The 17,099-nt window shown below is 37.1% G+C and overlaps 1 protein-coding gene across 2 annotated transcripts in view; it reads left to right on the top strand.

Annotated features, from left to right (window-relative positions):
- The window catches only part of hgfa (hepatocyte growth factor a), a 29,529-nt gene extending 12,883 nt beyond the window's left edge, over positions 1-16,646 (top strand). The window contains exons 8-18 of one of the 2 annotated variants that reach the window (XM_059326288.1): positions 1,691-1,862; positions 2,474-2,607; positions 4,469-4,562; positions 5,730-5,869; positions 8,159-8,191; positions 8,434-8,542; positions 8,629-8,703; positions 10,095-10,232; positions 11,279-11,385; positions 11,500-11,633; positions 13,437-16,646. In XM_059326288.1, coding sequence (XP_059182271.1) covers positions 1,691-1,862; positions 2,474-2,607; positions 4,469-4,562; positions 5,730-5,869; positions 8,159-8,191; positions 8,434-8,542; positions 8,629-8,703; positions 10,095-10,232; positions 11,279-11,385; positions 11,500-11,633; positions 13,437-13,613 — 1,313 coding nt within the window. In that variant the 3' untranslated portion in view covers positions 13,614-16,646. Of the gene's footprint in view, positions 1-1,690; positions 1,863-2,455; positions 2,608-4,468; positions 4,563-5,729; positions 5,870-8,158; positions 8,192-8,433; positions 8,543-8,628; positions 8,704-10,094; positions 10,233-11,278; positions 11,386-11,499; positions 11,634-13,436 lie in introns of both variants that reach the window. The other variant, XM_059326287.1, reaches the window with a different exon arrangement.
- Positions 16,647-17,099: the final 453 nt, after the last annotated feature.

Below are 17,099 nucleotides of genomic sequence, written 5' to 3'. Positions count from 1 at the left end.
AATGGGACCACACTTAACATAAAATTAACATTATACTGTATTAAAGAAGCCTGAAACTAGCAACTGAGACCATAAACTTATCAGAAATACATTTACTTAGATAATAAATCAAGTGAGAAGTAGGGTCATTTTCTCATAGATTTCAATACAATCAGCATTCTTTTTCAGAGTAGGTAGAAAGTCTTGAAACAAGACTTGAAACAAACAACAACCTGTTGGAAAAATGTTTACTCATTAATCAAACATTTTTCCCATAAACGTATATAAAATCAGACTTATTTCTGTAACCAGTGGAGTCGCCCCCTGCTGGCCATTTGAAAGAATGCAGGTTTAAGGCACTGGCTTCACTTTTAACACATGGAAGTTGGCGTTTGGTTTACATGATCAACTGAAGATATTTTCTCTGATAGATAAAGACAAACTGTCTCTAGTTCCAGCCTCTTTTCTCTGTTTTGTATCACTGTAAATTAAATATTTAGGGAAAAAAGCAAAATAAAGACTATTCACTATCATTATTTTTTAGAATAAACAAATACTTGGTTTGATTCTTAAAATAAATACATTATTGTGTTAGTTATGGTACTGTTTGTCACATTTTTAGAGATATATGTTGAGGGATTACCAATATAACATCACTTGAGTCTGACCGAGTTGTAGTTTAGATAACTTTTGACTTTATATGTAATAACAAAGACGGAGGGAAAAGAAGAAGAATGGACGCCAAAAAGAGGTTACACCATTGGAGAATTTATTCTTTTTCTTTTCTTTGAAAGCACAATGAAATATTCCCACATGCACACCCACAAACACACGGAGCATCTCTCTTTGTCTCTGTCAGACACATACACACATGTACTTTACAGTACATGTTAAGATTTACAGCGAGGGCGGAGGATCCGCATTTGTCCAGATGTGTGCATCCCTCACTGCCTGCCCTCAGAAAGATAAAAACCACTGACCTGTACTACACAGTGCACACAGACACTGGCATGCATTACATCAAGCCAAAGAATCCCTCTTTTCCATCCGCCTTCTCGTTTCTGCCTCAAAACATTCCCTTACCTCCTCCATCTTCTCCCATCTCATTTGTCAAAGGCTAAAGAAACACAGACAGAAATCCAGAGGGGAGAACTTGCTCCCCATGTACTGCTATCCCGGCACTGCTGAAAAGCAGAATTCCATCTGAAGATGTTTGGAATAGTTTTCCGGTGGATAAAGTTGCCCCGGCCAGACCCTGTTAGATGTGATATCTTTGGTTGGGCTGCAATAAACAAATACACCCGAAACAGAATTTTAAGTGTTTAAAATTAGTGCAAAGGTGTATTTATGAATATGATCGTGCTGCAAGTTTGTCTTACAGGAAGCTGTGACATTGTGAAGCGTCAGCAGGTTAAAAAATAATAACTGCATATTGTTGTGGATGTCCCTGCGTGCAAGAATGTGGGGCACCGGTGTTATGAATACACAGAAAGTTCCCTATCGGAGTTGAGACAAGGGGGGAGTGCTACTGTTTTTGATCATCTGTCTCTAGGTTAAACATGACACATTCTTGTGGGGATTAATATGTCCCTCCCTCCCTCCCTCCCTCCTGCCTACAGTTTCTACATCTCACACTCTTTAGCAACCTCCTTTCTCATGCTTACACTTTTTTGCAATTACAATTTCTGTCTTTCTCTTTTTTTTTCTCTAGATTCCGACTCAAGTGAGGACACAGATGTCAATGTAACAACATCCTGTGTCCAGGGAAAGGGTACAGATTACCGAGGCACAATGAATGTCACTCCAGAGGGTGTGACATGTCAGCGCTGGGACTCCCAGTTTCCCCATAACCACTCCTTTCTTCCTAAGAACTTCAAATGCAAGTGAGTTATGTTTGTGTCATGGCCCCTGACAGCTTGGACTCAGTTCCCTCTGCAGTGTCAGGGAGGGGATTTGTTCATTTTATTCATTCGACAACATGAAGCATAAAAATTATAGCTTTGCTGTAAAAAAATACATCAGCCTCATCGGTAACACTTTACAATAACCATCTAAGTGATGTTTATAGATGGTTTATAAACCAATTATTAACCATTTACAAAGTGCTATACATATTTAATCTTTAAATGTTTTAAACCAATTTCTTAAAAGTATATGAAACATTTCAAAATCATTAACATACTTAATATGGTGTTAAAAATGTTATAATGAGTGGAACTAAAACTATTAATAAACTATTAATTATAATTTATTGGTTTGTTAATGGTAAAGTAACTATAAACTTACATTAATATACCATCTATTTGTCATTTATAAATGATTTAGTTAGTTAAACATTTATAAAAATATATATTTACCATTCTAAATGGCCTATATACGGTTTATAAATGATGATTAAACATTAATAAACTCTCTGTTTACCATTTATAAATGATGGTTATTGTAAAGTGTTACCGCCTCATCATTTAAATTGTAGTATGTGTATGTGTTATAGAGACCTCAGAGAGAACTACTGCCGTAACCCTGATGGTGCAGGTTACCCATGGTGCTTCACCACAGACCCCAACCAGAGGATAGCCAACTGCACCCACATCCCCAGGTGTGATGCTGAGGCCGAGCAAAAAATAGGTAAATTACTGCACAATTAACATTTTCGAGGAACAGTTTGACATTTTGGGAAATATGTGTGCTCATTTTCTTGCTGCCGGTTACAATAACTTTTGTTTTAATTTGTTGTTCGATGCTATAAAACAGGGGGGTAACGTCATGGTTGAAAGCTAACATTGTGCTCTGATTTGGTTGAGCGGGCATTTGGGCGGGAACTTGATACCACAGCTTCATTCTTTGTCACTATTGCGCCAACTGTGGCTCCAAATGAGGTCCCCAGAGCAAGATGGCAGAGTCTGTGTCTGGGAAAATATGGCTTCACCAAAGGACATGGATGAATTCCATTCTTTATACAGGCTAGGACCCAAACCATGATCTTGTTTTGAAACTTTACCGGATCATTTTGGTTCTTTAAGGCAGCTATTCTCAACCTTGGGGTCAGGACCCCAATTGGGGTCGCGAGATGATTTCTGGGGGTCGCCAAATCATTTTGGAAGTCAGCTCTGTCTCCACTGTGTTAAAGTGTTCATGTGTTTCAGTCTTTTTGGTCATTTAATGTCTTTTTTTAGTCATTTTGTGTCTTTTTTTGGTCATTTCGTGTCTTTTTTTGATCATTTTGTGGTCTGTGTCTTTTTTGGTAATTTTGTTTACTTATTTGGTCATTTTTTGGTAATTTTGTGTCTTTTTTGGTAATTTTGTGTCTTTTTGGTAATTTTGTGTCTTTTTTGGTAATTTTGTTTCCTTTTTTTGGTCATTTTGTGTCTTTTTTTGGTCATTTTGTGTCTTTTTTGGTAATTTTCTGTCTTTTTTGGTCATTTTGTGTCTTTTTTGGTCATTTTGTTGGTCATTTTGTGGTCAATTTGTGTCTTTTTTGGTCGTTTTGTGTCTTTTTTTGGTCATTCATTTTTTTCTTTTTTGTGTGATCTGAACTGTGAGATTGTGTTCAGTGAGCGGGGGTCGTGGACAACATGCATATTAAATTGGGGTCGCGACTCAAAAAGGTTGAGAACTACTGCTTTAAGGTAACCAAGTTGTCCCATTCCACTACTTTAAACACGTGTTTAAAATGGGCGTGTTAGAATTTTAGAGGCACTGGTCTGCAATTTTTATCCTTTCTTAATCATTATACCTAGTTAAACTATCTCTATCTACAGGTTTACCTTATAAACATGAGAGTGGTATCAACTTTCTCATCCACTCTCTCTACTTCCCAAAATGTCTATTAACTATTCCTTTAAGACTATTCGTGTTTTCTAAGCACCAAACTTCAAAGGACTGGCAAATATCCATGTTGTTCGTTGAAAAATGTGATTGAAATACTGAACTACAAATGCTTCAAAAGCCATGTCATGTTTTTGCAAAGCGGAGTTGCACAGACACTTTCTATATTGCTCCCGTAAGACTGGGCCACTTGGCAGCCGGCTGCCCAATGAATTCCATTTCATGGAAGAACAAAAACACCAGACTTTGGCATAAGTGCTCGCTGTCATTTCCCATGTTTCTCTGCTTCACATTTATAATTAGATGGCCACACATGTTAAACTGCAGCCAGTCTTGTCAGTGACTACAGCCCTTCTTCTGATTCTGTTTAAGAACAGACACAGTAAGGTTTCAAAAAATTCTACCACAGGTTACACAGGGGCCCTTGACATTAAATTCATCCAAACCGCAAAGAGAAGCCAAAAATCTGAACCTGATTATGTTTTGTTTGCATCAACGAGAAAGACAGCCACCACCCAAACTATGTATGTAGTTCTTTGGCGATTGCTCACTCACTGATTGCATAAAAGTGTTTGAGAAACTGCTGGGCTGAGAAATTCTATGCTCTCCTAGGAATGTTTAACGAGATGGTTTGAAATAATAATATTCCTTTCTGTCTCAGAGTGTTATGAAGACAACGGAGAGTCGTACCGGGGCACTTTATCCATAACTCGATCGGGGATTCCCTGTGCAGATTGGTCACATCACATAAACAGGTATCAAAGTAATTTATTCTGCATACTAAATGTGTTGTTTTTCTCCTTCTTTTAACTCCCAGTTAGGCTTAGGCTTCACTGAGAAACACTGGAGATGTTTTCTAGAGAGCCTGACATTCTTTTCAGCTGAGTTGATGAGTGTTTGTTGACGACTTAACTCCCATTGCCTTGCGAAAATCCCTTTCATATGAATGAAGCTAAGCAGTGAAAACAAACAGCGAGAGGAAATCAGGGGTTCCTCAGGGGTCAATACCAGGTCCAATTATTATTCATCTAACTGACGAGAGGAAACCCTGGGGTGTTCTCCAAGTGACCCATCCTGACGGAGAGGTTGCCCGCTCCACGGTTGTTGCTTCATGCTTAAGTCGTGCTGTTGGAATTACTTAATTTACAGGAATTTTAAAAGCCAAAATGGCACAGACAGATGGACATGTTCCAGAGCCGACCCCTGACCCCAGGAAGTGCTTTCTGAGGAAAGTAGATCAAAGCCAATCAGCTCTCTCGCATAGACTGCAGCCAGGGAGTCTACCCTGCTCAAGGTCAAGGGTCATCCCAGGAAAAACTGCTGAGAGCTACAGCTTGTTTAACATTCTCCTGGGAAGTGGAATTATCTTCACCTCCTGACAAATTGTCGCCCGCCGCTTTATTTTTTGTGCGTGTGTGTCCAAACTCCTTTCGAGTAATTGCTTTTTAGTGATATTCTGCAGAAGATTGCATGTAATTGTGTGAGAGCCAAGTGGAACATTGCAAAAAGAGACACAATCAAATGTGAATTCCTACAAATCTGGAGCACAACTAAATCGTTCCATAGAGGATGTGGCTCCTGCTGGTCTGAGCCCTGCTGAATGCTTAGAGTGCATACTTTCATACTCCCATGAGTACTCTTCACAAAACTCTGTGTTTCCTTCTACGGGCTCTGTGCAGAAAATGCAGAGGATTCATTGCACTATAGAAGAGCCAGAGTCAGACTTTCCAGGCATACCATGGTTACTTACGCTGTGTATACAGTACTGTATGTGTGGGACTTCATGCATGCACATGCTCGTGTGTTTTTAGAGCGTGAGAGTGTGAATGAATCTTCATGAGACGTGGCCCAGTGTTAGCTCTGATACACAGTGTGCAAAATAACAAACGCAATATGAAAATCTATATTTGTGTGTTTTACAGTGGGGATTCTCACTCTACAGAGTCCCATGTAGGGCTGGAGAAGAACTACTGCCGGAACCCGGACCGGGACAAACATGGCCCCTGGTGTTACACCAATCCAAATAATCGTTTGGCCTGGGACTACTGCAAACTGAAACACTGTGAGTGGCTTAAATAACCTTGTCTCTTATCTCTGTAACAGTAGATCTATGTTATATCAGACCCATAATGGACTTTGATTTTCAGAATCAGAATATCTTTATTGTCATTGTCACATGTACAAAATTAAGTGCATTCCTGTCAGTGCAAGATTGAAAATAAATGTTGAATGAATTAGTAGTATGAATATAAAAGGGAGGAAAATCAAACGACAAAAAAACAAAATTAAAAAAATTCACTTTCTCACCTTGCACAATGTAAAGTTTAACGTTAGCGATCACCTTACAGTGTTTTTCATCCTTAAGTTAGCTTAAGTTATCCCTAAGTTAGTATATATAGCCTACAATAGTTTTTTTAAAATGCAATTTAGTGTTTTTCACTTCTTTTCACTCTTAGATAAACATTAGCAACATTAGCTAGCCACTCAGTGTAGCATTAACGTTAGCTTGATTTTAGCTAACATCTTAGCTAGAATTAGGTCACTAAGGCAATTCTTTACAGTCTTGAGAAAGCAAGCATGACTTATCCTCATTGGTGGATAAGTAATTTGTATTAAAAAAGTATTAGTAGTAGTTTGGCAAACTGACTGACTAACCTTACAATTTAAATGCACCGAAGGGACTGTTAAAATTATGCTAAAATGCTAAAAACACTATGTACGAAGCAAACAGTTTATACAATTTACATTATGTACAGAGCTAAATGTAAAAAGCAAAGTAACTAACTTATGGATGAAAATGCATTGTAAGGTAACGAACTACTACAACTACAGTGTTGTTGTTTTTTAGTGCGGGTTATACAATGTTTATTGTTGAACTTTAGAACAGACCCAGGCTAGCTGTTTCCACCTGTTTCCAGTCTTTATGCTAAGCTAAGCAGCTTACCGGCTGTAGCTTCATATTTATACCACAGACACATTTGTGGTACAAGTTATCTCACTCGTAGCAAGAAAGCAAATAAGTTTGCTGCAAAAATTCAAGAGCAAACCCAGAAGCATTGTTCACTTGTGCAAAAATGATTGCCTTTAAAGTAAGAGCTAATTGCTTAATTGCTGTCAAAGTGGTGAGGTGCGTTAATGATAAAGTGTAAGTATTGGTACAAGTGACAATGAACAGGCTACGTGTGTTTTTCCCGTCGTGAAAGTTAAATTCATTATGTATTTAGTAGCCTATGGGTATTTTTCCGTGAGCAATGTTTTGAACTTGATCCTTTTGGTCACATTTCTGCATTACTGTGGCTTATACAGATGGTTAAGTTATGCAAGTATGTGTAAATATAAAAACAAACAGAAGTTAAAAGTAGGAATGTGTGGAATGTTGAGAAAATAATGACCAGATTGTGTGAAGGTATGCTTATTTTCACACCTGTGGGCACCTGGCTAATTGCTGCAGAAAGCAGGTGTGGTTTGTTGGTTTCAGGACATTCCAAGAACTGAGACTGTCCATTCATGTAACAGCTTTTTTCATCACTTTGCTCGTGACGGATATTCCTTGTGTAGTGTATCTTGTGTGCATGCTCAAAAATTACAACCACTTGTCTGCAACATTCCATGATGCTCATAAACAGACAGCAAATGACAACAACAATGGCCAAATGTTGTTGAGGCTAATGCGTCCTCTCATAAAATGTCATCACGTTAAGTTATATCCACGTTGTGCAAAAGAAGAAACAAGTATTTCATGAGCCTCTCAGACTATTCAAACAGCACTTCTGAAAGAGCCCTGCTTGTCGTTTTGTTGATAAAAGAAGACAGTGGTTGTATATGGGCGCAGTACAATGAAATAACACAGTATTTCTGCTCTGCAGCCTTCGTTGACTTCAACATAAATGTCATAAGTGTGTTTTTATACAGCCTGGCTGGTGGCTTACGCAATCTGTTCGCCGTGGTTTTGTCCAATTGGCAGAGAACACACGATGCTCAAACATCAAACAGATGCAGGTCCCTGCTGCCATCCTTTTATTAGAGAAAACACACACTCGAGCGGCTGGACCCGACATTCTCTTTGGCTGGTTTCAATTGAAGAGCCTCTTTCAAATGGCTACACAATAATTTCCATAATGTAAAACATATCTTCCATGAAGTTTTTGAGGTCTTGAGCAAATTTATTTGCTGCGGTTGCTGACTGTTATAGCCTCCAACAATGATTCAGAGATAAGTCTTTGTAAAGTAAAGAAGGGTGTCTTTTTCAATGAGGTTTCATGCTTTGTGTGTCAGTGTATGGTCAGAGGGCTAAATTATTTCCTGCTGCTGTGGGGTCTTTTCTTACTTTTCTTTTCTTTACTTCTATTAGGTGAATCGGTGACAGTGACTCCTCAACCTAAAAGTGAGTATCGCTTTGGCTTATCAGGCTTTTGCCAGTCTGGTCCTCCTCCTCCTCGTCTTCTTATCTCGAATCTCTTCCCTTTTCCTTTTTCCTCTTTATATCAGATCCTTCTGTTGTCATGTACCTGACTAAACAAATCATATTTTATGGTTGCCCTTTGAAGTTTAGGAAAGATTTTGTCATTCAAATGTAAATAATACATCCATCTAACATGCAAAGTAAAAGAAAATCTTCTTGTTTAGCTCTAACCGGGCCCAAGATATCATGCTTTGTGCATATAAACACCAGAATTGTTGGAGGACACCAAGTGCGAGGAACAGATGGCAGCTGGGTTGTGAGCATCCAAAGAGAGTAAGTTGTTTTACATGTGTGTTTTTACAAAATATGTCTATTTATATTTACCATAAAGGTTTTAATTGTTTCTTAAATTTTCTTAGGAAGCTTCATGTGTGCGGAGGCTCGTTGATCAGAGAAGATTGGGTTTTGACCGACCAACAGTGCTTCACCTCTTGGTAATACTCTTTTTTTAACATAAAGATGCAGGATAACTCCTTTTTACTGACCGTTACACACTCTCAGACAGGCCTGACCTGAGTTATGGCCTTCAGATCTGTTTAACTTCTGCGGTTGTCTCTATCAGAGCCACTTAAATACATACAGTATCTCTAAATCTGAAGTAGTGGCTTTGAAGTAAATGTCCCTATCTCTGTAGTATGTACAGTACTGTATGAATTGCATATGGTGTCCATCAGTGGCTTTTAGCTGATATTTTTAGGCCCGGTGTGTCTTAGAAAAATTGCTTTGAGACCCTACTTTTTTTCTTACAGATATTTTTCTATCATGCCTCACTCGTCACATACGGGCGCCTGGTCAGGAGCCCTTGGCATAACTATCTTACTCCTTTAGTGTCAGTTTGTGACATGCAGGGTAGTCTGATAGGGTTCAGCACATGGTTAACACTGAGGATTCACAGGAAAAACTTCTTGGTTATCTTTATGCAACAAAACTGCTTGGTTAAGGTTAGGAAAAGGTTGTGGTTTGGTATAAAAAAAAATACAGTACAGGCCAAAAGTTTGGACACACCTTCTCATTCAATGCGTTTCCTTTTTTTTCATGACTATTTACATTGTAGATTCATCAAAACTATTAATGAACACATGTGGAATTATGTACTTATCAAAAAAGTGTGAAATAACTGAAAACATGTCTTATATTCTAGTAAGCAAAGGGTGGTTACTTTGAGGAATCTAAAATACAAGACATGTTTTCAGTTATTTCACACTTTTTTGTTAAGTACATAATTCCATATGTGTTCATTCATAGTTTTGATGCCTTCAGTGAGAATCTACAATGTAAATAGTCATGAAAATAAAGAAAACGCATTGAATGAGAAGGTGTGTGTCCAAACTTTTGGCCTGTACTGTAGGTACATTTGAATATTTGAGAGTTTTATACACAACATGAACATCAGTTTCTGGGGTTAAAGTCCGATGTTTGTTCAATCTACCAATACACCCCGACCAATTTTCTTCGTAGACTTTCATGTTATTACTGCCACCTGGCTTCCTTAGGCAGCCATGCAGATCCAAAAACACTGCTACAGGTGTACCTTATGCATTAAAAATTAGCGCCAATGGGGTCCTGACCATTCAATTGTATGTGATGAGTTGGGGGCAGCAAAGGCCCCCAAACTTGTAGTCTTCAGTATGGGTCAAGCTCCAATGATAATGGATAATCCAACTTGATAGCATCATTTATAGTATTTTGCCTTCTAAATACACTCTTCTTACAGATGCCACTCCTCCAGTGTGTAATGCTAACTTTCTGTATAAGTTTTACATCTTAAACCTGTTAGAAATGCTACTGAACTTTTTACTAAACATCTTTGTTCTTATGTCATCAGTGTTCCAGATCTTAAGGATTACAGTGTGCAGGTTGGTCTGCGCCACCTCAATGAATCCTCAAGCCACCCGAGACTACGCATCTCTCGCCTGATCTGCGGCCCAGAGGGATCCAACTTAGTTATGCTGAAACTAGAAGAGTAAGTTCTCAAGTACTCACTAGGTTTCCACTAATTTAGGAACCAAATGTTGGCGTAACTAGTGATATGATTATATATTTTGCATCGTACGGATTTTACTAAATCAATCTTTAACCCTCTATGGTACGCTGTTGCTCTGAGGCAACGTACCCATTTTTGGCCTGTTAAATTTCTACAATGCATGTTTTTGACTGATGCGATACTTTAAAAAAGAGGGAAGAGTATAGGGAACCAATAGCAATGCTTTAATTTGTCACATGACCTCCAGGAGGCCATATTGAAACCCTATTTTGCAGACTTTTCCAAAAGGAAACAGCTTTGCTATTTAACACCACAAAAAATCACTCAAAACGTCGTTTTTCTGGCCCTTTACAATCTGGAAACAAATATATACCTACTGATAGGCGAGTAATCCTTCATTTTTGATAGTTAGTTAGTTTTTGATACTTAGACTGTTCAAGACATTCATTTCAATGGGTCGTTGGTTCAATGGTACAATGTTTCCTGTTGATGTTAAAATTAATTTAAAAAACATCCTTTTTCACTTGTGCACCGTTATGGTACTATGTTGCCGATGGACAACAAACCCCAAAAACTTCCCAAAAAAATTATTATAACATTTTTTCAGATTATTTTTATTTAGTCTATTTTAATACCAAAAAACACTCCAAATGTTTTTCCTAACTGGCATCATAATGCGTACCATAGAGGGTTAATTATCTAAAAAAGTGTATGTCTTTTATTTGCCATATTTGCCTCTTATTTGTGTGCATAACACTTAATTTTGTGTGCATAACACTTAATTTATATTATAATCATGTTAATATACATTATAATCATGTTAGGATGAATGACTTCATGTTATTATCTGTGTAAATGCTGTAATGATGTAATTGTGTAATAATTGTTTGATTTAATGTGGACCCCAGGAAGAATAGTCTTCATCTCTATGAAGACTAATAGGGATCCAAAGGATACAATAAACAATAAACAATAATCTGTTTTATTTTAACAGTTATTTATGACTATTATTGTGTTTCTTCTAGTCCCGCCCCTGTGTCCGAAGGTGCCTCCACTATTCATCTTCCAGTAAAAGAGTGTCACATCCCCGAGGGCACCAACTGCACCATGTACGGATGGGGGGAAACCAAAAGTACTGCCTTCTTTCACCCATATGCCATGCCACTTTGCATGTGAATCATTATTTTAAAACAAGCACAATGTCTGTAACATTTAACAATGACTCTGTATCTCCCCCTTTGTTCAGACACAGGATACGATGAGGCGCTGAACGCTTTGACCATGCCCATGGTCAACAACGACATGTGCTCACAAATCAAAGGCGACGCTGGGGAAAGCAGAATATGTGCCGGTGGCAAGAGAGGAGAAGGCGTTTGTGATGTAAGAATCATTTCACTCAAACAACACGGCAACATCCAGATACACTAACGGTCAAAAGTTTTAGAACACACCAACTTTTCCAGTTTTTTATTGTAATTCAAGCAGTTCAAGTCAAATGAACAGCTTGAAAGGGTCCAAAGGTAAGTGGTGAACTGCCAGAGGTAAATAAAAAAAGGTAAGCTTAACCAAAACTGAAAAATAATGTACATTTCAGAATTATACAAGTAGGCCTTTTTCAGGGAACAAGAAATGGGTTAACAACTTAACTCTATGGAGTCTTGGGCTATTTTGTCCATTTTTGAATTCTTTTCATGTCTTTGTAAGTCATTTTGTGTCTTTTTTGGTCATTTTGTGTCTTTTTTTTAGTAATTTTGTGTCTTTTGGTGTCTTTTTTGTCATTTTGTGTCTTTTTTTGTCATTTTGTGTCTTTTTTTAGTCCTTTAGTCCAACATAAATGTGATTTTGAATCTTTTTTTTACTTTCAAAACACTATCATGCTCAATAAAGAATTTTAAATGTTGCAAATGTGCATTCATTTCAGAGTACACTGAGACATTAAACTGCATCATTTTCAATTAAATTCTGGAAAAGTTGGTGTGTTCTAAAACTTTTGACCGGTAGTGTAGTTCGTTTTTGTTGGAACTACTTTCCTCTGAAGAAATAGTCCCTAATAAAAATAGTCAACATGGAAATTTGTGGATTATGTGGTCACTAATTGTGACCCCTTATTTCTTTCAAAAGCATTGGGATGGCAGTAGATGTAGAAGTTCAATAAGGAATATCTCAAAAGCGTAGACTGTTTAAAAAAAAGTGGACATAGCCACTGTGACATCACACAATGGTTTGTGGACTACTATTTTTAGTTCTTGAGTTTAAAATGTTGTTTTATTGGAGCCAGAGGTGAAGTACATTTACTCAAGTAGTGTACTTGAGTATTATTTTAGGTACTTTACTTAAACATTTCCATTTCCTGTTACTTTACACTTCTACTTTACTAAATTTTAGAGTCAAATATTATACTTTTTACTCCACTACATTTAGCTGACAGCTTTAGTTACTTTTCAGGTCGAGATTTAACATGAAAAACATGATAGATTTCAAATGATTATGTATTTATATAAATTATATTAGGTCCTTAAAATCAACCCGATCTTGACAACATTAAAATGCTGCTTACTTAAATGCAGCCATAATAATGCTACAATAACATATTTGGAGTATATATATATATAACTATCAGAGTGTGGTTATTCTGCATAACGAGTTCTTTTACTTTGAATACTTCAAGTACATTTTGATGCTGGTACTTTTGTACTTTTACTGAAATAAGTTTTGAATGCAGGACTTTTACTTGTAGTGGAGTAATTCCGTAGTGTGGTATTTTACTTAAGTAAAGGATCCAAAAACTTCTTTTTTCACTGGAGGTGACTGTATTTTGGACGGGACAGAAGTGGGTAGAAAATGTTTCCAGAGGTAATGAATAAAGTGAGAACGAGGGTCATTTTCTCATAGATTTGAATACAACCAAACTTCTTTTTGGAGCCAGTGGAGTCGCCCCCTGCTGGCCATTAGAAAGAATGCAGGTTTAAGGCTTCATTTTTCATGTCCACTCTTTTTATACAGTCTATGCTCCAAAGTCACAAATGAAAATCAGAAAGTATTAATGATTTAATGAATAGAAAATTGTCTTTCTTTGTGTGTCAACTGACCTTTTAAGCTTTCTAATGATTTTAGACAGTACAGTATGGATCCTTGTTACCGTGCTGTGTCTCTGATCTGTCGGCCTCTGCTCTTTTCTTGCAGAAAGACAATGGTGGTCCGTTGGTTTGCCAGGAGCACGAACGCAAAGTGATCGTCGGCGTGAGCATCCAAAGGACAAAATGCGCCTCATCGCAGCCTGCGCTTTTTGTTAATGTCGCTTTCTACTCTGAGTGGATATACAAAGTGTTCAAACTTTACCCCAGTTTGGAGAGGAACTAATGTTGTGGTGTGAAAATCAAAATCCTAATGCACGACTTTACCGCAGCCTGGGAGAGGAGGGGGCGGCTTCGGGCCAACGGATTCCAAGACCTCTCCAGCACGGAGCACGGGGGAGAAATGAGGAAAATCACCTTTCGGAAAGAGGCCATTTTGGGATTTTGTGGATGAATTTGTCATTTTTTTTACGGAGATGACAGAGATTAGTGATTGAAGACTGGAATAAGGAATGGAATGTCATCCGTTCTTCCACTTATAAATGAAGACATCCCGGTTGTTAGCCTTAATATCATTTTTACAACCAAAGTCTTGGGCACATGGACGGCATACTTATTGCATTTTGACATGTTCAGAATTTCTGAAGCCATCCAAAGAAAGACAATGAGAAAGACTCAGTATTATCTCCTGGAATATACTTGAATATGGACAGAACCCAGTTGTTTGGAGGTAAACCACACAAGGCGCTCTCCTGTGACTGGGACTTGTTATTTTTATTATTTTGTTTCATTTTTTGAATATGTTGAGCTGGACTGCAAAACATATCTTATTACATCCAACACAAATGATGTGGATGGATAATTGTGATGTGCCTTAATGTCAACAAATATACTAATCTGGTCATAAATTTGAGGGTAAGCTAAAAATATCACAGCAAAAATTATAAATATCTTTAAGGTTTCTTAAATAATCCCACAAAAACCTATGCTAATACCAAAAAGGGAGGAAATTATAAGCATGAAAATGTCATTAAACCGTTCTTCAAACCCTAGAAGTCCTAAAGAAAAGCATTTATGTCCAGCAAAGGTTTAAATTTGGCTTCAGATCGACAAGTATATATAATACATTATTGCTGCTTGGAAAGCTAACTGCAGCAGCCTTGGCAACCATGCAGTGCTAATTGTGTGCAGTAGCTGGACTACCTTTTCCCCAGTTAGCTGTAACTGTTAGATTCCCCGTGAGAGGGTCTAAGTAGGACTGAGCGATCTGCTCCAAAAATCTTATGCTAATATTTGTAGCATGAGAGAGAGAAGAGCCATGCCAAATATAACATGGCTATTTGGTCTCCAGTTTGGAGGGAACTTTGGCCCCTGGTGGGCTGTGTGTGGTCAGTAGGATATTTTATACTTTTTTTTGTTTCATGGAAAGTGACTCCTTCTGTACATAACTGCAGATTTATTGAGTGTGTTTCTGCTGTGCTGTAAGATATTATAGGTCTTATAGATCTGGAATATTTTTTGGTTCACTGAGTTATGTCAGATTGTCTTCTTCGTGCCTCTGATTATGTTTGATATTTAAAGAGACTGGTAGCTTGTAAGTAGATGTTAGGTGTATTTATTTTTTTTGAATTAGCAGAAGACATCATTTGGAAAGAATCCAGATTTTGATGTGATATTAAGATTGTTTTGTCTTTGTCCTGAGAGTGATTTTGATCCCAGAATAACCCGGATGCATGTTTAACTCACAGGTAATATCCACACAAACATAAAATGAAAAGTTACAGTACAGAATCATATGGTGTAACATCTTAATTCAAGAAGGCCTGTTGCAGGTTAAATAATGTATACTCCACTAAAAAGTTAAAAGTGCATTTAGTAAATTGATACTAGTTAATGCCATTTACTGTGTATATATACACAAACATAAATGCACATGCACAAACTCAAATATGCGTCATGACTATATCATAGAAATGTACCTTACGCTTGCCAAATACGCACCAAATTGGGCCAGGGTTGTAAAATGGTGCAATTTGGTGTAACCAGCCTGTAAAAAAAAAAAAATGCATCAAGTTTCTTGCTATTAGCATTGCCAAAATAAAGCCAAATAAGTGAACCAAAGGAGTAGATGATAGCAAAGGAGTGCCTTATCATTTTTTCCGAATAAGCAAAAATATGCAAATAGCCAGAGGATGCCAGCAGGCCTAAATGCCTTAAATGATGCCAAAATTCTCCACTCATTTAGCATTAAAAAATGTGTATTTTACTGATATTTGTGTGGTTTCTATGCAAAAGTTAAACAGTGTATTCTATTCTCAGCTCTAAGATGACTCTTTTGATTATCACGTTTAAAATGGTACATAGCAATAAAGGACCAAATGTTAAAGGCATACTATGCAGGAATTGTTGCTTACTGTTTGTAAACATTCAAACGTGGCCTTTCCTCCCTGGCTCAGCGAAAATTCAATTCAAATTCAAATGACTTTATTTATCCCAGAGCAAGCAAACCTGCTTGCTGTTTCGCCGCGCTATATATGTGTTTTTTGTTTGTTTGTTTTGTTACGTTTTCTTGATGCTGTGTCAGCTAATTTCATAGCTTCATACCCAAAGATTGACAATCGGAGACTTCCTAAACAAGGCAAAATGAAAAAAAGGTCTTTGCAGATGCCTTTAATTGGTCAAAAGTGATAATTGAAGGGATTATTTTCGAATAAATCTATTGTTTTTTTTCCTTTTTTTCTGGAAAATCCTGCATAGTATACCTTTATTATTATTATTATTATTAGTGCGGGTTCCCATTAGCCTTTCAGTCATTTTGCCTTTGACTGCTAGCCTTCGGAAGACCATAACTGTACGCAATAAAAGTTTAACTGTGGCCTTTATCCATTATACTTTGAGGACATATACAATGATCTTACAGCCTTGCACAGGTTAACACCAAGGCAAAAGTCTATGAAGTAGAAATTTAAACTAAAAAAGTCTGATTTAAGGTAACTGACATATAAAACACGTGAAACCAAATATTACAAATTCTTTGTTATGTGGTCGATCATATTATTGTAAATTGTCAGCTGCGCACTCATGGCGTTGTAACTGTTATTTAATTTATGTAAATAGCCTTGTGCATTGTGTAAATGACACTTTGTAATTTTTGTAAATATCATACTTAAGAATTTTTACTTCATTCTGTTCATATGTTTGTATACTGTAAACTTTTAAATATAACAGCTGCTATTTTGTGTTAGTGAGTTGTTTTATATCTATTTCTGAATTTTGTAGCCTTTGTATTATTCCTATTTTAATAAACGACTTGACATTACATTTAGCTATATTCTGTCGCCTTGTTTTTTATTCTCGGCTAATTCCCATGTGTAGCATGCTTAAAGCAGCAGCACGCGCTTATCTGTTTACTCTGTTTTTGGCAGTTTACTCTCTATATCACTCAGAGCAGAAAATTCTAGTGCATGATAAATATTCTAAAGTGGCTGAAAGCAACAGGGGTCATTAATACAGCCACTGAAGGAGATGAATAATAACGTGTCTTAAGAGACGTTTGGATAACAAATTAAGACATCCCCTGCTTAAGTGAGCTACAATTGAACTTTTGGATAAACTTTTCAGCAGCTCTGGTTGCTCAATATGAGATTAGATATACTTAATGATACATTTATGTGTCAAATTATCATAAAAACAATACTCCCTTACCAGTAAAAGTCCCATATTAAAACTTGTATTTGAGTGACAGCACAGAACTCTTGCTAACAAAAGTCCT

This window comes from Centropristis striata, chromosome 22, assembly GCF_030273125.1.
Source record: "Centropristis striata isolate RG_2023a ecotype Rhode Island chromosome 22, C.striata_1.0, whole genome shotgun sequence".
Lineage (NCBI taxonomy): Eukaryota > Metazoa > Chordata > Actinopteri > Perciformes > Serranidae > Centropristis > Centropristis striata.
This window is presented reverse-complemented; position numbering and strand designations above follow the sequence as displayed.